The sequence below is a fragment of the Coffea arabica genome, chromosome 7e (assembly GCF_036785885.1).
Source record: "Coffea arabica cultivar ET-39 chromosome 7e, Coffea Arabica ET-39 HiFi, whole genome shotgun sequence".
Lineage (NCBI taxonomy): Eukaryota > Viridiplantae > Streptophyta > Magnoliopsida > Gentianales > Rubiaceae > Coffea > Coffea arabica.
In genome coordinates this window covers 14,874,201-14,895,743 of record NC_092323.1, presented here as the reverse complement: position 1 = coordinate 14,895,743, position 21,543 = coordinate 14,874,201, and the positions used below count along the sequence as shown (strand labels likewise).

At 36.2% G+C, this 21,543-nt stretch overlaps 3 protein-coding genes across 9 annotated transcripts; 1 reads left to right on the top strand and 2 right to left on the bottom strand.

The window, feature by feature from the left end:
• The first annotated feature begins 1,044 nt into the window (after nt 1-1,044).
• LOC113702378 (lycopene beta cyclase, chloroplastic/chromoplastic-like) lies at nt 1,045-3,486 on the top strand. Its single transcript, XM_027223562.2, has 2 exons — nt 1,045-3,144; nt 3,275-3,486. The coding sequence occupies exon 1, from the start codon at nt 1,582-1,584 to the stop codon at nt 3,106-3,108; it is 1,527 nt and encodes a 508-aa protein (XP_027079363.1). The 5' UTR covers nt 1,045-1,581; the 3' UTR covers nt 3,109-3,144; nt 3,275-3,486.
• A 5,257-nt stretch (nt 3,487-8,743) lies between these two features.
• Nucleotides 8,744-13,879, bottom strand: LOC113700577 (probable serine/threonine-protein kinase At1g54610). The gene is made up of 7 exons (XM_027221049.2): nt 13,358-13,879; nt 12,652-12,936; nt 12,023-12,340; nt 11,455-11,676; nt 10,871-10,965; nt 9,693-9,801; nt 8,744-9,365 (listed from the first exon to the last, which is right to left on the bottom strand). The coding sequence occupies exons 1-7, from the start codon at nt 13,766-13,768 to the stop codon at nt 9,024-9,026; spliced, it is 1,782 nt and encodes a 593-aa protein (XP_027076850.1). The 5' UTR covers nt 13,769-13,879; the 3' UTR covers nt 8,744-9,023.
• Nucleotides 13,880-14,433: 554 nt separating this feature from the next.
• On the bottom strand, nt 14,434-19,956 carry LOC113701020 (uncharacterized). 7 transcript variants are annotated; one of them, XR_011818399.1, is made up of 8 exons: nt 19,744-19,956; nt 19,389-19,529; nt 18,725-18,942; nt 18,392-18,633; nt 18,068-18,314; nt 16,309-17,175; nt 15,088-15,211; nt 14,434-14,988 (listed from the first exon to the last, which is right to left on the bottom strand). XR_011818399.1 is itself a non-coding variant. In XM_072059560.1 (6 exons), exons 1-6 carry the CDS (start codon nt 19,510-19,512, stop codon nt 15,239-15,241), a joined length of 1,716 nt encoding a protein of 571 aa, XP_071915661.1. In that variant the 5' UTR covers nt 19,513-19,945; the 3' UTR covers nt 14,434-15,238. The 7 variants fall into 7 exon arrangements, 2 of the variants coding, with proteins under 2 accessions (XP_071915661.1, XP_071915658.1); XR_011818401.1 differs by having other exon boundaries at nt 15,088-15,256; nt 19,389-19,945; XR_011818402.1 differs by having other exon boundaries at nt 14,434-14,940; nt 15,088-15,256; nt 19,389-19,945.
• Between the last annotated feature and the right edge of the window lie 1,587 nt (nt 19,957-21,543).

Sequence of the window (21,543 nt, the reverse complement as noted above, 5' to 3'; positions counted from 1 at the left end):
AACTATTAAACCTTCCTAAACTTTACCCTCAGTTACACTTTATTCCTTTTCAACTCAATAAATAGGTACTTTGTCCCCTTCCTTCCCCCCTCTTCCCCTCGTACTTTATATTTTAGTATAAAAGTGCTTATTCCATATTAATTATTTTCTTATTATTTTCTTTTTTGCCCTTCTTCTACTTGTCTCTGTTCTTTATTTATTTTATTTTCTCCTTTTTTTCATGGATCAACTACTTTCTTTTCTTTGCTATTATCTCTGTATTAATTTCAGTCTTTCTACAATTATTTTTATTTATTTCAATTTTTTGACTTTTTGTTATTGGAAATAACAATATCATAAAGTCTATACTATAACAAAGTATATGTTGTCTATGCGCATAGACTATTTTATATATTACTTAAATCAATACATCTAGATTTTATAATAAATTAATTATTAATAACAACGATAACAAATTCAGATGGTATTGATATAGCGGTTAATCAACTATATGTTTAAAAAGTAAATAAAAATATTAATTACTTTATTTTTTTTTTGATATGCTTTTCTAAATATTAAGCAATTTAAAGTTCTAGTTTGCTAATTTTTTAAATAGTCAAATTGTTAGTAAAATATACTTTTTGATTTCATTATAAGGATTTATCAGTTTTTATGTTATACAGTTTGTCTTGAATTTTTTAGTAGTGTAATAAATAAAACAATAATAAATTATAAGTAAAAGATAATTACAATATGACACTAAGCATACAAATTAGTAATACTAATTTGCAAGTGAAACAAAGTAGTGGCATGAGAAATGTAAAAAAGAAAAGGAAATAGTAAAAAAAATAAAAGAAAGTAGTGAAAAAGAAAAAAAAAAAGGGAATGAATAAATAAGAAAGAAACAAAATAAAATAGCAAAGGCACTTTTATTTTAAAATATCAAATAGAGAGGCAAAGTGTTTATTAAATGAGTTTGTGGAAGGCAAAGCGCAACTAGGATTAGTGCATTTGACTCTTTACCATTTTCTTCATTAAAATAGTTAGTGGGTGCTGGGTGCATGATATGGTGCAAAATCCATACTTCGATTTCTATCATCTCCAACCAAATCAAATATATTATCCACTCTAAAACAAACACTGCAATAATGGCAACAGTGACGCATTTCCTCCCTTTTCCCGGTGCCAAAAAGTTGTAAAAACGTAAAGAAGATATCATCCACCACTAGCTCACCACAAGCGGGCAGCCAGGGAGGCCTCACCACCTATTGCTGTAGCAAATCAAAGCAACAAAAGAGAAATCCTGACTAAATTTTTCTCTCTTTCTCTTGTAAGTATTCATATTCTCCTTCCCTTTTGGCCCAATTGTCCAGCTTGCAGAGTGCCCACTTTTCAGGTTCGTTCATGGTTCTCTCAGTTATGTGTGGTGGTAGCTACTGTCTACATTTTTTTAGTTGCCCGCATTTGGATTTATGCAATATTTGGCTTTGGAATTTATGATTTTTGCTAGTAGAAGACTTCTTGAAACCTAGACTGTATTTTCAAGAATTGTGAAGACCCTTTTGAAATAACTTGAAATAAAGTGTACCCACTTGGAAAAAGATGGGGATTTTGCTGAAGACACCTAATAAGCTTCATTTTGTGTCTCCCTTGTGTGGTTTTGCTGATAAAGTTAGTGCCTTAAGCTCTTTGAAGCCTCAGATTAGTCAAGAATTTAGCAAGTTTGGTTGTAAAAAATCTTGCTTTAGAGGAGGGAGTGGTAGAAATGGTTGGATTAAGGCTAGTAGTAGTGCTATTTTGGAACTTGTTCCTGAAACCAAGAAAGAAAATCTTGAATTTGAACTTCCTTTATATGACCCCTCAAAAGGGCTGGTTGTGGATTTGGCTGTTGTAGGGGGTGGCCCTGCAGGGCTTGCAGTTGCACAGCAAGTCTCAGAAGCAGGGCTTTCTGTTTGTTCAATTGATCCTTCTCCCAAATTGATTTGGCCTAATAATTATGGTGTCTGGGTCGATGAATTTGAGGCTATGGATTTGTTAGATTGCCTCGACGCCACGTGGTCAGGTGCTGTTGTTTATATTGATGATCAGAATACTAAAGATCTTGATAGACCTTATGGGAGGGTTAATAGGAAACTGTTGAAATCGAAAATGATGCAAAAATGCATAGTGAATGGTGTTAAGTTTCATCAAGCTAAGGTTGTGAAAGTTATCCATGAAGAGTCCAAATCTTTGTTGATCTGTAATGATGGTGTTACCATTCAAGCTGCTGCAGTACTAGATGCAACTGGTTTTGCTAGATGTTTGGTTCAGTATGATAAGCCTTATAATCCCGGATACCAAGTTGCTTATGGAATTTTGGCAGAAGTAGAAGAGCATCCCTTTGATGTAAACAAGATGGTTTTCATGGATTGGCGAGATTCACATCTTAATAATAACTTGGTGCTAAAGGAGAGAAACCAAAGGATACCAACTTTTCTTTATGCCATGCCATTTTCATCAGATAGGATTTTCCTTGAAGAAACTTCCCTTGTGGCTCGTCCAGGAGTCCCGATGGAGGATATTCAGGAGAGGATGGTTGCTCGGTTGAGGCACCTTGGGATAAAAGTTAAAAGTATTGAAGAGGATGAGCGGTGTGTGATTCCGATGGGGGGCCCTCTTCCAGTAATACCTCAGAGAGTTGTTGGAATTGGTGGTACAGCCGGCATGGTACACCCTTCAACTGGGTATATGGTAGCAAGGACTCTAGCAGCAGCTCCTATTGTTGCCAATGCCATAGTTCGATACCTTGGTTCAGAGAAAACTCCTGTGGGTGCAGATTTATGTTCAGAAGTCTGGAAAGATTTGTGGCCAATAGATAGGAGACGCCAAAGGGAATTCTTTTGCTTTGGGATGGATATTCTGTTGAAGCTTGATTTAGATGCCACAAGAAGGTTTTTTTATGCCTTTTTCAACCTAGAACCTCGATACTGGCATGGGTTCTTGTCATCTCGATTATTTCTTCCAGAGCTAGCTCTTTTTGGGCTTTCTCTTTTCTCTCACGCCTCCAATACCTCGAGATTTGAGATTATGACAAAGGGAACTCTCCCTTTGGTAACTATGATCAATAACTTATTGCAGGATGGAGAATAAGAAACATGGACTTGCAGTCATCATGTACCAGATAAGGTGATGCATCTGCCTCTCTAATGTTAACCTCTCAGCAATCAGGACTTATAAATGAGTTTCCTTGTTTAAGGGAAACCTTTTGTGTAACAATTTCCATTTTTTGTTCTTTTCCTTTTTGGTTGTACCTCAGATTTAGTTCTTGCATTCGTCCTATAAGAGCAAAGTGCAAACAGGGATTGTATGGGTTCTGTGTGTTAGGATGACTAAAGCTTCCCATTGTACATAAGGAGATAGCATTCCAGGTGCCTTTGTATCCTGAGCTGTAATTTTCTTACCAAACAAACACCGCTGGAAATATCCAGTCACTTAATAGTTTTACCAATAATTTTTTAGCTTTTGTCACTTTCTGTGCCTTCTTTCTGTAAATGAACTAGAATTTGAGAATAATCATAACATCCAGAGCATGACCATGAAGGAAACTTTGTTGTGCTTTTTGGGGATGTACTGATACCGAAACAATGTGCAAGTACGAAACTAAAGCCCCCATCTTGGAGTTGTGGTGGCTTATAGAAAACACTTCTGACATAAGTGTTTTTTGTAAACTCAACGCATCCCTAAATGGGGTCTAAGTTCGGCAAGCAAACATGAACACCATTCTCTATATTTTCATCCTCGGTTGCTTTTCAAATTTCTGTACTAATCCTTTCTCGTCGAGGCTACTACAGCATGCCATGATCATTCAGTTTCTATATTTATGTTTGACCTTCTTCTTGACATTCCAAATCAATTACTCGGGGCAGAAGTTCAGCAAATTTAAGGTTGATCTAGTATTTCATCCATCCCTTTAAATGTGTGATTGCTACCAATCCAGTCTTTCTGTTGGTTTTTGAAGCATAAACAAAGATATCAAAACTATATTGAGGGCTGAAAAAGGAGCTTAATTTCTTCATTCATCAACACCCTATTTATAGTGCTTACAAAGAAACAAACTAAAATAATTTTAGCTAACAATTCTCTAGAAAATCTCAACAAAAACTACTTGATAACATGATCTTCTACCTAGCAAATCTTAGCTAAAATATTTGATCATAACAATAAGACTTATTCTTCTACCAATTGAATGATTCTGTTATCAAACTTAATCTGATAAAATCTGTAGGAAAAGTTGGCATATCTCAACACTCCTCCTTGGCACTTTTACTGCAGATCCCAACTGTCTTCTTAGGCATTCAAACCTTGTTTTGGACAAGGCCTTCGTAAAAATATCTGCAATCTGATAATCAGTCTTGCAATGAACTAGAACAATTTCTTCGTTCTTTTGAACTTCTCGAAGAAAATAATATTTAATTTTGAAGTGCTTAGTCTTCCCATGAAACACTGGATTGTTGGAAATAGCTATAGCAGCTTCATTATCAACAAAAATTTGAGTAGCTTCTTGTTGAACTTGATTTAGATCAGCTAACAATTTCCTAAGCCATAAGGCTTGATTAACAGCGGCCGTAGCAGCAACATATTCTGCCTCAGCGGTAGATTGAGCTACCACATCTTGCTTCTTAGAATTCCATGAAAAACATCCAGAACCCAGGTTGAACAAGTATCCAGAAGTGCTCCTCATATCATCGTATGAACCAGCCCAGTCACTATCTGAATAGCCATGTAACTCCAATTTTTCTGATTTTTTGAAACAAACTCCAAAGTCAGCAGTGCCTTTGACATACCTGAGTACTCTTTTTGCAGCTTTGAAGTGCAACTCACTTGCACAATGCATAAATCTAGACAGTAAACTCACAGCATACATAATATCAGGCCTTGTTGTTGTAAGATACATCAAACAACCTACAAGACTTCTGTATAGGCCTTCATCAACTTTGGCAGCTCCATCATCTTTACTAAGCTTCTCGTTCTCCATCAATGGAGTGCTAATTGATTTGCAACTTTCCATATTAAACTTTTTCAACACATCTCTTGCATATTTGTGCTGACTTATGAAGATTTCTTGTTGAGATTGAATAACCTCCATGCCAAGAAAATAGGACATCTCTCCCAAGTCTGTCATTTCAAAGACTTGCTTCATCTGCTCCTTAAACTGATTTACCAAGATTGGCTTACTTCCTGTGACAAGCAAATCATCAACGTATAGTGAAATAACAATTATATCATCATTGACAATTTTTACATAAAGAGTTGATTCACTCAAACTCTTCTTAAATCCAATCTTCAGAAGATGATCATCAATCCTACTGTACCAGGCTCTTGGTGCCTGTTTTAGGCCATATAGCGCCTTGTGAAGTAAGTACACCTTGTCTTCTTGACCTTTCACTGCAAATCCTTGAGGTTGCTCCACAAAGATCTCCTCCTCCAAGTAGCCATTTAGAAATGCTGACTTGACGTCAAGTTGATAAACTCTCCAGTTTTTTTGAGCTGCAAGTGCTAGGATCAACCTGATGGTGTCAAATCTTGCTACTGGTGCAAATGTATCTGAGAAGTCCACTCCAAATTGTTGAGCATATCCCTTGACGACCAACCTTGCCTTGTGCTTGTTGATGGAATCATCAGCATTTAATTTGGTTCTAAAAACCCACTTTACACCAATGGGTTTCTTGTGAATTGGTCTGTCCACAAGCGCCCAAGTCTGGTTCTTTTCAATCATTCTCAACTCCTCCTTCATTGCCTCGATCCACTTCAAGTCTTTGGCAACTTTTTCATAATCTGCAGGTTCAAGAACTGCAACATTACATTTGTTATAAATGTCAGAGAGTAATTTGGTACCTCTAACTGGAATATGATCTATTGATTCATCAATATTCTTCTCCTGCAATTCTTTAGATTCTGATCCCTTGAAATGTTCAACTTTGGAATTGATCCAGTCCCATGTTGCGTATTCATCAAAATGGATGTCTCTACTGACTATCACTTTTGCAGTCAAAGGTTGATAAACTTTATAACCTTTGGTACTGCTGCAATAGCCAATTAGAATCCCAACTTCTGCCTTTTCGTCAAGCTTGCCTCTCTTTACATCAGGAATATGTCTGTAGCAAATGGAGCCGAATACTTTCAAGTTTTGTACTGAAGGTTTATATCCAAACCAAGTTTCAAACGAGGTTCTACCATTCAATAATTTTGTAGACAACCTGTTTAAAAGATACACTGCAGTATTGACAGCTTCTGCCCAAAACTTCTTTGGCAATTTTTTCTCAAACAACAAACACCTGGCCATCTCCATGATTGTCCTGTTCTTTCTTTCACTTACTCCATTTTGTTGTGGAGTGTAAGTGACAGTTAATTGATGTTCAATTCCTGCATCTTCACAAAACTTGTTGAACTGATTAGAAGTATATTCTGTTCCATTATCTGACCGAATCACTTTAATCATCTTGCCACTTTGATTTTCAATCCAATTTTTAAACTTCAAAAAAATTGCAGCAACCTCTGATTTTTGTTTCATGAAATAGACCCAACAATATCTACTGAAGTCATCAATGAAAACTATGAAATACCTGCTGCCATATAATGAAGAAGTTCTCATTGGACCACATACATCTGTGTGAACAAGTTGAAGCCTTTCTGAAGCTCTCCAAGATTTGTTGTGAGGAAATGACAATCTGCTTTGTTTTCCCAACTGACAAACTTCACAAACTCCACCTTTATCTTCTATAAAAGGCAAGTCCTGCACAAGACTATTCTTATGCATGTAGTTAAGTGCAAAATAGTGATAGTGGCCCAATCGTTTATGCCATAATTCAGATTGATCCACTAAACTTGGGTATGCACTTGAACCTGCTTTCAACCAATTTAGAGAAAAACTTTTTCCATTCATTTTTACTGAAAAAAGTTCACCTCCATTTTGATCATAAATGACGCAGCTCCTATTTTTGAAGACAACAGAATAATTTTTCTCAAGCAATTGTCCAACACTCAACAGGTTTTGATTAATTTCAGGTACATATAAAACATCATAAATTATTTTAGTACCTGAACCATAATCAATAACCACATTACCTTTGCCTTTCACCCCAATACAATCTCCATTTCCAATTTTAACTTTGGAAATATATGATTTATCCAATTCCTTGAATATGGACTCATCATATGCCATGTGATGAGTACAACCACTATCAATTAGCCAAGCTTCACTGGAGATCTTGCTTGCAAAGCAAGTGGCCACAAATAATTGCTCCTCCTCTTGTTGGTCAGTTACTTGAGCATGTTGGTCTCTTCTGTTATTTTTGCATACCTTTTCGACGTGTCCCTTCTGATTGCATGACCTACATTGGACGTCAGGTCTCCACCAGCAATATTGTTGCAGATGTGAAGTCTTTTTGCAATGTGGACATTGAGGAAATTTTCCTCTTCTTCCTTCATCTCTACTAGACTCACCTTCTTTCTTGCTCTTCTTGTTCCATTGCTGTTTCTTTTCTTTGCCACCTTGTTGATTTTGAATTTTGTCTTTCACCTGAAAAGCACCTTCTACTGCTTCCTCCTTTCGGATAGCTCTTCTCTGCTCTTGTGCTTGTAATGCATTGATTAGTTCTGGCAAAGTGATTTGAGACAAATCCCTTGAATCTTCAAGGGAGGAAATCTTGGCCTCAAACCTTTCAGGTAAGCTCACCAAGACTTTCTCTATAACTTTGCTATCTGGTAATTGTTCTCCAATCAATCTGATTTTATTCACAACATCTAAGAGTTTGTCAGAGTACTCTTTGATGTTTTCTGTGTCTTTCATCCTAAGGAGCTCAAACTCTCTCCTAAGGTTCAAAACCTGCATTTGTCTTGTTCTGTCATTGCCTTGAAAAGCCACTTTGAGAGTATCCCAAGCTTCCTTTGCAGTTTCACAAGTCATAATTTTTGTGAATACTGCATTAGAAACTGCTGAATGAATGCACGTCATGGCTTTTGATCTCCTTTTGACTGCATCTCTATGGGCTCTCATTTCTGCAATAGTTGGATCTTCCGATAATTCAGGAACATGATCTGTCTCTACCACATCCCAAAGATCATTAGCATCCAAATAGGACTTCATTTTGACAGCCCAGATTTGGTAGTTTTCACCAGTAAAATTTGGAGGATTGGACAAGAAGTTATTTCCTGGCATTTTGATGTTGAAGGCTTAAGTGTATAATTTTATAGTGAACAGGGTTTCTCACCAAGTTCACTCACTCTCAAAGAAACAGGCCCTTAAGATTTAGGCTCTTGATACCACTTTGTTGGTTTTTGAAGCATAAACAAAGATATCAAGACTATATTGAGGGCTGAAAAAGGAGCTTAATTTCTTCATTCATCAACACCCTATTTATAGTGCTTACAAAGAAACAAACTAAAATAATTTTAGCTAACAATTCTCTAGAAAATCTCAACAAAAACTACTTGATAACATGATCTTCTACCTAGCAAATCTTAGCTAAAATATTTGATCCTAACAATAAGACTTATTCTTCTACCAATTGAATGATTCTGTTATCAAACTTAATCTGATAAAATCTGTAGGAAAAGTTGGCATATCTCAACACTTTCATCAATCCATTGAATGTAAATTTGCCATTTTTTGGATGTATCGATTTACCTAAAAGGTAAAATTGCTGAATAATTATCGCGCCATAATATTAATGTTGAATCAACAATAAGTTCTGTTTTCATGTCAGATTAGATACAACAAAACACGTTTAACCAATTTCTCTTTTCTTTTATTTGACTTTCCTACACTCAACTCTTACATAAACCATCATGCCTAGTTAAACTTGGTAACATGATTGGGAAGGATGGATTCCCATAATGACAACATGCTACTCTTATAATTTTTGCCCCAGTATTGTCCTTGGTAGAACCACCAAGATGGACATTACTTAATATGTAAGTAGCTTATACATATAAAGTGAAAAAAAAAAAATTTTGTAAGCAGATAAAGTGAAATGTCCAAGTGAAGGCGTTTGTTTTTCCAGGCATTACTGATCCTCCAAGCCAAAGAGTTTTGATATCTTCTCAGTATCCAGATTTCTGAAGTCCATTGTGGAAAGAGACCTGTGATTGAGACTCAATCTGTTCTGTTCAAAACGGCTGGCAGCTTCAGTTAGAGAGGCTAGCAGGAGAGGATAGTTCTGGATATTCTTGAGTGCATTAGGATGTGCCTCTGTCTTCGCAGATCTGCCTTGCCGAGAATGAAAAGCTGGACGTGGAGATGGAGGTGACCTTTCATGAGTCCTTCCTTGTTTTGCACTTGAGCTGCTGCAACTTGCACTATTCATTATCTCTTGGCTATGTAAGCTTATCTCTGCTGGCTTTTCTTGCTGTGATGAGACAAGTATATCAATGTAAACGTGTCTGTGATGCATAAAATCCATTGTGAAGAAAGGAAAACATAATTAAGCAGGTCATATAGCTTACCGAGGGAAAATGTTGGAACTTGGTGAAGTAATTTCTTTATCTTAAGAGTTCCTTTTGAAGCTTAATTAAAAGCATGATCACAAAATTGGTAGATATCTTGTTTTCTACATATAGAGGGTCATTTATTTTCAAACGCACAACTCTTACAGATTTAAGACCAAAGGGTTCTGTGGATTCTTGGCCAGGTAACACTTACACTTGAGATGTGTAGAAATTACAAAATTAAGTACCTCTTTTGAAGATCCAAAATCTTCTTTGACCGTTTCAGGGAATGAGACCTTTTCTTTATGCCCTTCACGATTTCTGCGGGACACTTGCTTTGCTTTTGAAGCCCTGATCCTATCAGGAAAAAAAATGGTGTGATCAGTTTATCTCACCGCCATACTGGAGAGTGGATAAGAATCAGAACGTTAAGAGTATATTGTGGATTTTAAAGAATGGGGAAGATAGTAGCCTGATATGTGATACACCAATAGGCATTACTAAACCACTTGAATTGCTTCAGATAGTACCAAGAACAAAAGAAAACTAACGACTTAAGCCACAGGTCAAGAAAGAATTTACTCCTATCCTTCCCCTCCATCTCAAGTTATCTTGAGTTGTCATGGTGTTTTCCAGTACAAAACAAATAATCAAAGAAACTGAAGCTCTTCTGAGTTGGTTATAAAGCTCTATTCTTGATTCCATTTATGCTAATAAAAGGGCCAGCAAAATGATCATGGTTCAAAAGTATACAATCTCATGGCATATCCTCTCCTGTACATATCATTTTGGACAATAAACTGAGATCCTAGATTTTGGAACCTTTCTAAGCTGGTAATGTGTCTGTTAGAGCTATTGAAGAATACATTTCGACTCGAGTGTTGCGTTTTGTGAACACAAACTATTACCTCTCCAACAGTTGAGGCTTTTAGATGAGATTGTAAAACGTTGTATCAGAATTTCAGAACCAGAAAACTGAAAACTTGATGATTGCAACCTTCTCTTTGAGGTGAATATTGTGAACTGTCAAACTATGTCCTCTCTTTGTGCTTTAGTGAAAGCTCAAGTAAGAAATACATTACACCGAGCCCGACTGGATTGGAGTTTTCGTAGAAATATGTTTATGAGATAAAAGGGTAATTGGAAAATCTATCAAGAGAATATTCCAAAAAAACAATTTTCCTGGATAACTCGAAAACAAACGGGCTCCATGTCTGTTTTCTAGAAATGGAAACTTCTGCAATTAACTTTTAACTTGGATAAATGAAGAGAAAGACTAGGAATTTCTTCCAATAACTGCTTGGCAGTAGAAAACCTTTGCTGCAAGAATAAAAGGTTTTGCATTGTATCCGAGAAATGAATAAAATACATATAACAACTGTGACTTCTGAAAGAAAGAGTCTTCAGATTCTTGCCAAATACATACCTTATGCGATCAGTGTATTGGGATAGGTCATCCTCCTTGATTTTCAGCACCGGCAGACCAGAAAGATCACATGCTAATGGGCTCGTATTAAAGAACTGTAAACATGGAAGGAGCAAACCTAAGCAACAAGTATAAACGTTCACACTACGATGAAGTGTTGAATACTTGAATAAATGTTCATATGGCGAGAAAGCATTTCTGATGCATTATTTGCAATCAAAGGTGGAGATTATGCCTCTACGTCGCAAACTTAACCAAGTTCATCAGTTATATTTATATTTTTCACTGGGTTTTGACAGGTAAGCAAACAATTTTTGGGTCTGAAATTCAAGTTCCAGCATCTTCAAGTAGGAAATTTTTTTTTTATCATTCATGAGGATAGGCTACTGCAACATAAAGTTTTAGAGCGTGGCCATGACTTTTCAATGATGACAGTTCCGGTAACTAGTAAATTAGATAGAAATATATCCTCCATCATCTAGACAAGCATGATATCTTGTTTGCCAGCTAAAATCAGTATTCAGCATCCATAGTTAAGATGCAGAACATGGCTATCATTATACAAACAGAATGTGACAACTCACTTCACTTTCAAGAGCTCTAGTAGCAGTTCCACGATATGCTGGATCAAGAGACAGAAGTGTAGCCAAAAGATCTGTCGCCGAATCAGGTAAATTTGGAAAGGATTCCCGGAAGCAAGGTTTATAATGTGGAGGTGGTCTGAAGGTTGTTGGTGGCTTGACTTTCTTCCAATAGTCCTCTGGAGGTGAACCACACAGCTTGAAGATCTTGTGAAGCTGCTCAATCTGAACCTCAGTAAAGATAAACAAAGACATGCAACTTATTGTATAGATTGTAAAGGTTAATAATACGCAACCTAGAAAGTAAAATAACTGGACCCTTTACTTTCTGCTACTAAGCAGTGTAAGCCGGTTCATTGTTCCAAAATATGTTTGTTGGAAAGGATTGAAAACAACACTTTTTGGTCTTGAAATTTGCTTTTGATTCGGGCAGTTACGAGCCTGTTTAACAACCAAGAGTAGGCAAATAGTCCCTTACAAATTTTGCTTGGTGTGTTTGATCAGCTGTCGAAATTTATAGAGTGTTGACTTGAGTTGTCCTCTGAGTTCAAGGATTTATGCAGAAGTTTACCTCATTTCTGCCGGGCATGATAGGCCTTCCTTCAAACATCTCCCCTAGAAGACATCCGGCACTCCAAAGATCAATGCCAACTCCATAATCAGTAGAACCTAGAAGAAGTTCTGGAGCTCTATACCATAACGTGACAACTCGGCTTGTTAGGGGCCGCTTTGGTTTAGGCTGATAGAAGTTAGCAAGGCCAAAATCTGCGATTTTGAGCATTCCATTTTTATCAATTAGCAAGTTAGATGCTTTAATGTCCCTATGCAAAATTCCTCTCTCATGGCAATGCTGTAGACCTGAGAGCAGCTGCTGCATGTAACTCTTCACCTGCATCAAGAAATATTTAAGTGCCAAATTTCGCGAATAAGATACTCTTAATTCTCTCAAGGAAGCATGACTATATCCCACTATCCCAGTCGTGCCACATGCTGTTTCTGTACTACAAACTTTTTGACGAGTAACACTCATTTTTTCTTTCTGTAATACAAATTTTTTCAGAACCATGCCTTGTAAATTTTCTGAGTAATATACCGGGAGAACATTCACTCTCAATATTCAAGTTGTTTATATGGCTTCAAAAAGCTACCAGAAAAAAGTTTCTGATGATAACTTGAGTTGCTAAATGCAGATTATCTGACCTGTGGCTCAGTAAGCCTTCCTTCCGGACGAGATATGATTCTGGTCAAGTCTGACTGCATGAAATCAAAGACCAAATAGAGACTATACTGCATTCTTGAAGTGGCCAATCCTTCAAGCTTAATAACGTTAGGATGATCAAGCTTCCTCAGTATGATGATTTCTCTTGCCATAAACTTGACACTTTCTGGTTCCGACGTATCGAAACGGATCTTCTTTAGGGCAACTATTTTTCCAGTGTCCCTATCTAGAGCTTTATACACGTTGCTATATGTTCCGTGGCCTACCTGCATAGGCCAGACAACAGAAAAACATTTATTCATGATCTTTTCTGCTCCTTCAAAGCAATTTGTAAACAACCATCCATCACCTTCAAAGGTGATTGTGTAGATATGAATAGACCTTGTACTGTAGTACAATTTGTCTCTCTTAGAAAATCTTGCTGGAAGAAATATAAAATAAGAACATAGCTACACTCAAATGTCTAGGAACTAGAAAGTAATACAGTAATACCATTTTGCTTGAAGAGAACAAAAGTCAGCAACTTTACATGTAAAAGACAGCACTGCACAATATATGAAACTTATATTGAAGAACAGCACCATTTTAGTGTTCTCATTTTGATCTTCTTTTGCTAAACCTTTTAGTCTTGATTCTTGAACAAAAGAAACTCAACATCTATATTTTATTTTTCTCTGCTATACTGACCTTTGCAAGTTTATCATAAGAATCAGCACTCTTTGGAACCAAGCCAGCAAGAGCATCTCTAGGAATGTTATCAACAAGCCATTTAGGCCATCCTTCAACGAAATCATCCCCAGCAATCTGCTTAATAATAATCCTCCGTGAAACATTCCCACCATGATCACCTTCTTTCTCACCTTCTCTGCTGATTTTTCTATCTTCTCCACCTCCATTAATCCCAACAGCCACATTCTTAACATTATCTCGAGGCCTTGAATCCCTCTTCAAATCCTTAATATGCACTACTTTTGAACCAACAACAATAACTTTTTGTTCGCCACTATGGCCACCTCTAACATATCCATTTTCGTTCTTCAACCTGTCTAGATTCCTAGTAGGTGTGAATGATCCACCTTTGGCCTGAACGCATCCCATGATCACTTCACCACGGCGAGTCTCCGAATCTTCTTAGACTTTTTCTGAGTATCTAAGTGACGATAATGACTAGGAAATGTTGTTGTATTACAGGAACCATAAGTGCTGATCATCGTAACTATGACATTCATCAGCATTTTGATCTGAACAAATAGTTTCTGAAAAAGAATTTACGAGATGAAAATGACAGGTGATGTCCTTGTCACCTTGGCCGGCTACTGTGATTTACATTCGAGAATTAGAGCCAGTGATGGCCTCTGCTTTCTCCGTCGCAAGAAAGAACCAAAGTTGGATGCAATACGTAGACATTACCAATGAATAATGGACCATTATTTCAAGGAATTTCGTCGTCTCTAGTCAAGAAATTTCCACTTCAAACTTTTTGAAAGTTCTTTTGCTGTAATTTTTCTCTTCTCATTGCTAGTTTTAGTAGTTTTCAGTGTATAAATTAGAAAAATCTTGAATAATTCTTCTTAAAGCCATTGCCTGTTAAGAGAAAATTTATTTTGTTAATCCCTACTAGCAGCACTCTGAGCACGCATTGAGCTGATAACCAAAAACATAATCGCCGATTTAACAATTTAATCTAAATTGATTGAATAGTTTAAAAATCATAAGTGAAATGAATATTCAATTAAACCAAACAGAAGAGGAAGAAAAAAGAATACAAAAACAATGATCAGAAAATTATAATGGATGCTGCGAACTCTCGACCCTCGTACAAACACCAAATTGTTGAGCCAAGTATCAGATATTTATCAGCAACTTTAATTGCTTAACTATGACTCTGACCACCAGGTAGTCACAACTCACAAGAAAAACCTCTTTCCTATAATTTTTAAAAATGTGGTGAAGATACCAAAATTCACATACCATTAACTAATCTAATACCTGAAATCCCAATTTGGGGATTTTCTAATTTGTATATGATCCGAAGCAAGGTGTAATTCTTGCCATGGTCAATTTGTAAATTTTCCTTGCAACTATCATTCCTCCTACACAACGAACCAAATCTGTCTTTGCAACACTACCAGGTAAGGAAACACAAATTTCTCAGTTTCTAGAACTTTTTCCTCGAGTGGTTTCAAGCTGATTTGCTTTCTTTCACCACAGAAATTTGAGAGCTACCAAACAAATCCGCTGAGACTAAGACCGTCTCCACCAGTAGTAACCTGCAGTGAAGTGGGTAGACTCGGATCAAAGGGTCCCATGAACTCGTTCTGCGAATGCCATCGTGATAAAGAATGTCAACTATTTGCCTTATTTGATTAATGACATGACCCAGAGAGAACACCATGAAAAATATTTGATTTACATACGCATTTATTTGCTCTTAGCCCAAGGCTGCTGGCTTCATCAGACGCTCCTTGATGATGAGGCAAAACTTTAGTCATCAGTTTCTGGTCAGCAGGATCATTTGCAAGCTTGGCTTGGTTCGTCGAGCTACAAGATCAGCAACAGAAAAGTCTCTTAACAAGTGCCAGCCAGCTGACCAAAAAACATCAGTTCCAGATGTTATACTACAGATTTAATCTACTATTAGATGGTTCCGTAAGTTAATATAACCTCCTCGACCAAGAAGACAATTTTCATGAATTAGTGAATCAAGAATGAGAAACAGCATCATGTCAGGCAGTGTGCTAGAAGATTGATAGAAACTAAAAAAACTTGCGTTATTGAAATAGCATATTTCTAAGTTATAGACACAATATGCACCAGCTCATTAAACCGCACAAAAAATGTGGTGCTTCAGGTACAACACTGAAGTTGACTTCTGAAGCCTAGGAATAACATTCAGCTCATTAAACTATGTTATTGAAATAGCATATTACAAAGTCATAGATACAATGTGCACCAGCTCATTAAACCGCACGAAAAATGTGGTGCTTCAGGTACAACGCTAAAGTTGACTTCTGAAGCCTAGGAATAACATTCAGCAAGCTGACAAATATAGCCCAGTAATTGCTGACAAATCTCCTTCAAACACAAGGACCAAGCACTATTCTATAAGGGGCTAATCTAAAAATAGATAGACCATGATATTAACGAAACTGACCATATAAAAAAAAATCCCAAGCTTACTAGACTTGTTCAATTCATAAAATGAAACCCCAAGCTCTGGTGACAATTTCTTCCCACAAGAATAGCAAAGAGACCTCACTCTAGATCATCGAATCACTTAACATCATTTTTATAAGTAGTACATATACTTCAATTAAGATCATTTGGGAATGTAATTGCTAGTTTCAAACAGAGCTTCAACTAAATTTTGCAAGTCATCAATTTCAAACAAGCTATCAAAAATGAAGCCAAGAAGTTTGCTTGCAAAGGTATACTAACTTGGAAGCCAGTACAGATGATTTAGTACATCCATTGGCTCAACTTCCAGATTAGATATGAACGAAGAATGCTGTAAATCAACTTGTACCTTTGGCTCAAAAATCATCTTTGACACACAAAATATAACCTTGACATCTATTAGTATAAACCAACTGTTCCCAATGTTTACAGCAGTCAAGCTATAGAAAGATTCAACAAACCTCATTTGTATGAGGCGGTGTGGATGTCTTTGATTTGAAGGCATTGCAGGATCCCTTAGATTTGTCTCCTCCATCAGAAGTCATAGATTTTTTTCTTGATGAAGAGAGATTTTCAAAGGAAAAGGCATGGCATGTCTCTTCAGCATCCAAGATAGAAGAGAATGAGTCAGGTACAAGTGACTTAGGCGCTGGAGTATGTAAATTAAGTTGTGAGGCAGCAAAAGGTTCAGATGAATTTAAGGTAACGCTTGATGCAGCCTCTTTTGACTTTGGATTGCAACAACTAAAGTACCGTTGTAAGGATGCTTCAGAGAGCAAGCCTCCAATACTCAAGGATATCATACTATCATCCCATGGAAATAAAAATTGTGAAGCTCCATTTTCCATAGTTGGCTTCGGTCCTGGCCTGCTGGATGCTGCATCAAAGGCATTAATCTTGCCTTGCAAGGATTCTTCAGACTGTAAGCCACCAATAACTATTTCTGAAGCTGAGTAAACAGGCTGATATCCTTTTTCATTTTCTGCCTTCAAATCAGGGTTCTCAACGTTGCATTGATAGGACACCCCAGACATCAAGTCCCTTCTACATGAATCAGACACTGGCTGAGTTAGCTGGAAGCTTAAAGACTTGCATGATCTCTGTTCATGATTATTGATCTTGTCCAGCAAAGATGCCTCAGACAGCAAAGCTCCTATGCTTATATCAGAAACTAACTCAATAGGCTGCAAGTTGGATTTGTTGTCTGATCCTTCAGTGGGATTATTTATCTTATTTAGCAAAGAAGCTTCAGATAGCAAACCTCCTATGCTCAAGCTAGTGAAGCTGTCATCCCATGATACTGCTGGGGGTAGAGGAACATCATTGACCTAAAATAATATGCAGCCAGTTTGATAAAGAAAACCAATTGCAAATTCATTTTAAACAACATACTGGAGCCAAATATGCCAGCCCCTTAGGCAAGTATTTGCCAAAAAAATGGTTGCAGTTCATTATATTTAAAAAATAACAGTCGTGTGCTCCAAAAAAAACCTACTCATAGACTCTCAAAGTTTATGTTGGCCAGTCAACCCTTAATTCTGACCAATTCCATGTGCCATAACAACCACAACAACCATGTGCAACTAGAGGATCCAAATTTGTAATATTGCTACTTTAGTTACTCTATCGATGTGATCCCTTCCATAGGTTTCCATTAAAGTCCACTAAAAATGTTACACTACAATATGTTTCTTATTGTGCTACTATGTAACACTATAATCATGCCTAATTTGGAAGCTAAGTTAACAACAATCTACAAATCAGATAATTGCAAACTGTTCAAACCTTAAAACGACAAGCATATTATGCCTCAAATGCCTCTGAACATCTCAAAATTGCTCTGACGAGAAGTCACATAAATTTCTATTGGCTGAATAAAACTTCTACTCATCTAATACACATCAGTCTTGCAAAAGGGCTTAACAAATTGATTATGGATTTATAAATCAAATTGTTTATGAATAATATAAATCACCTTAACAATTCAAAACTGTGGCAGCAAGATTTTTTGCTGAAATCAAATGCAAAATCCTTTTGAAACCTTTTGTAACAATGAACGGTCAAAACTTAAGCACTCAATCTTGTAATTTATAGGTGCAGCACAAAAGGCCAAAACTTGGAAGTCACTAATGATTTGAAAGCAAGTAGATATTCACTTGAAATGCTTTGGCATGTGTTAGATTAAAATCAAACCTAGACAGCAAAACATAAAAAAATTACCACGTGGTCAACAGATAACAAAGTTGGCATCTGCTTAGTTCTGGCTACATCCTCCTCTTCATGCATGTTGATTGGGCTTTGGATCCCTTGACTTGCAGCAGTAATAGTTTTCCTTTGATCATGTGTCATCCTTGAAAACAAACTGCAGTCGTTCTGACTATGCTTGGATTCTGACTGCTCCTCCATAGCTGTAGATGTAAGAGAAACCCCACAAGCCTCCACATGAAGATTAGTGAACCATCCATACCTATATAACAAGATAGAATCATAAGGTAATACAGCAAATTAGAAGCACATGCTAGATGGAATAGTTAGTCCACATACTTTAAGCGAAAAATTGAAGGAGTTTCTAGAGCCTCATGCAGCTCTCCAGCGGTAAAGCTACCACAATCTGAAGTCCAGCTTCTGGATGAAGCAATGTTTTCCAATCTTACATCATAGGGAAAAAGCATAAGCTCTCCAAGCGCTGCACTAGAGCAGCCCCACTTGGTATTAAGGTGCTTAATCACAGATGAAACTTTCTTCTGAACACTTAGAGTGAGTTCCAAGAATGGATTATGACCATCCTAAAAAAGTCAAATGAACACAGTGTCACTTTGAATATTCTGAATTTCATTCAAAAATCCAACTCGTTCATGATCACAGTAACAATTTCACCTTCTCCAACTTCAACCGAGTCATTGAATTTACTGGAAAGAGCTGCAATTTAATCTTTGAAGAAGTCAAACTGTCTCCCTTCTGAACCTTGACGTTTTGAACCTTCGCTGTTTCCTTATTAGATGGGTTAGTAACTTTAGTTGTTTCACCAGGTGAATGAGCAGTTGTTGAAGGTTTCTCCTTTAGGTCATTTTTGGGCAACAAAAGTTTACACTCCCCTGAAAACAAGAAGGTCGAAGACATGAACGCTTACTGCCGTGTAAACAGACATCCGGGCTCTAATTGAGTTCCTTGTATATCTTTCCCCTCATGCAACCTTTTTTTTTTCCAACGATACCATTTGAAAGTGAGTTCGGGGGTATTCAAACAATAACAACCAAAAAAGTGGAACGGGCAGAATAAGTCATCTAGAAATCCCTAAGCAACCAATTAGCGAACACCCAAATGTAATTTCCATAAATGATAAAATAAATTGGACACTCATAATGAACCAAACTAGCCAAAAAAAAAAACACAAAAGGAAAGCAATGCTGCAGCTGTATCTTACAAAAAAAAAAGAAGAAGAAAGAATTAATGGATAACAATAAGAATGGGCCCCGAAGAAGATACAATTAGGAGTAAAATCTTAAATCAGAAAAAGCTTTTTTTTTTCAAAGCTGCTTACCTGCTGGTTTCGGACGCCGTTTACAGCTTCCATTAGCAGATTTCTTCGCTACCGCACCAATACTTTTCCGATTCTCTTCAGAAACCTCTCCTACCTTTCTCTTCCGCTGACCTGAAGCTTTCATCTTGCCTCAACTTTCTTCTGCAAATTCCATCGCGTCACCAGAAGAACAAATTCAAATAAAATTTATCATTTCAAAACTACCAATTAACCCAAGAATTATTTACAAAACGTCCACAGCAGATAGACTAGTTTAAATCAACAAGAAAAAAAAACATTAAAAGCCCAAAAAAAACACAAACGAGGGGAAAAAATCTAGGGTTTATGCGTTATAATTGGACGTGCAGAACCGTACAAGTGAAATTCATCAAGACATCAACAATTGAAATCTGTCAGAAATTCGATTAAACTTCGATGAGTAAAATTCAAGGTAGAATTGAACTTTGAATTTGTCTGGTAAAATCGAGCGAGAGAGAGAGAGAGAGAGAAATTGAGAAATCGTGGCGGGAAGAATTTGGGGAAAGAGAAGAGAGAAAGAGCCGCCTTGAATTTTTTTTAATTTGAATGTGAAGGCGAGCTGATCTGGCGTTTTGGTATTTATAGGAGAAGAAAAAAAATTATTTAAATGAGTTTCTCTCAAATCCGAATATCCAATGATATTTTGCCACGTTGGTTTATTGTTTCTAAATAAAGTTGGATCAAAAAATTTGGGGAAGCCCACCTGACAATGGGTTTCGGGGCTCCCTTCGGTGTGCCCATTTCCGTCGTGCTTGATGTTGATTGGGCCAAATAATCTGTACTTCTGAGTTTTGAGAATGAGATTTGTCCAACTATTTGTGCTAGTGGCCGGTCCAAGGGACAATCAACAAATTTTGTGCTTTCTAAAAAACAAAATTTGTGCTTTTAAGTTTTAATAGTACAAGCATTATTCTTGATGGGTAAATTTTTTATACACTATCAATGTATACACGTACGATATTGGATGTCTGTCACATATAGGACTAAAAGATATCAAAGTACTTGATACTCGAATTGAGTTCGATTTGGTAAGAACTCATTCGATCTTGATTCAACAATTAGTCAAGTTAAGATTAAAAGTGTGATATTCGATAACATTCAAATTCGATAAAAAAAAATTCATTCAAACTAGATTCAACAAATAAATAAATCCAGTTTAAACAAAATTTTAAACTCGTTAAAATAATCAAACAACCTTGAACATGTGGATATTCGGTTTGATTAAACCCATTTCCACCCCTAGCAGCATAATCTAATTTTAGATTTGAAATTTAGTTTTTACATAGATGGCATATATCAATAACTACAAATGTAAGAGAAAAACTCTACATTAATAGTTTATAAAAACTTAATCCTTGTTCTTTACTTTATTAGTACTACAATTATCTTTTTTTTTTAACAAAAGTCTAGCACCTATACTATCTTATTTTTAATGAAAAAGGACTTGATCAAACAAATTTTTTTTTTAAAAAAAGGGAAAATAGATGATTTTATGTAGAGGGATTAGTGATGTCTAAATTATAAGAGATCTAGGCTTGATTTGGGTTTGCAGTGCTTTTGAGTTAAAAACAAAAACTTTTGGGTGTTAAAAGTACTTTTAAAGTGTTTGATAAACATCATATGATGAAATTAGAAATGGAGTTTTTTGTGTTAAATGCACTTTTAGCAAAAGCTAAAATTTTGTGCTTTTAGGATAGTTTTTGTGTTTAAAAAAAGACATTAAATTTAATCATTTTATCCTGTATTATGAACTAAATAAAGAGATAAATACATTTAAAATATTTAAAATTATACATTATTCAATACAATAAATACTTATTTAACTATGTATCCAAATAATATAATTAAAAATACTTGAACACTTAATCAACCTTTATGGAAGAATCTTAAATTTCATGTGATGGTCAATTTGGTATTGACTAGTTGGATTATAAGCTTCATTCAAAAAACCCAAAAAAAAAAAGGAGTATGGTTTATAAGCAGTATTCAACACAAGTGCATTTATTCCTAGCATTTTTTCTTTACCCACTTCAATACACAATCATCTTATATGAATAGAGGTTATTCACTTATTCACTACACTGCTCAAATGGGACTTCAAATGTTAGCGTATTGCAAATCGTAGTTATATCAAAGT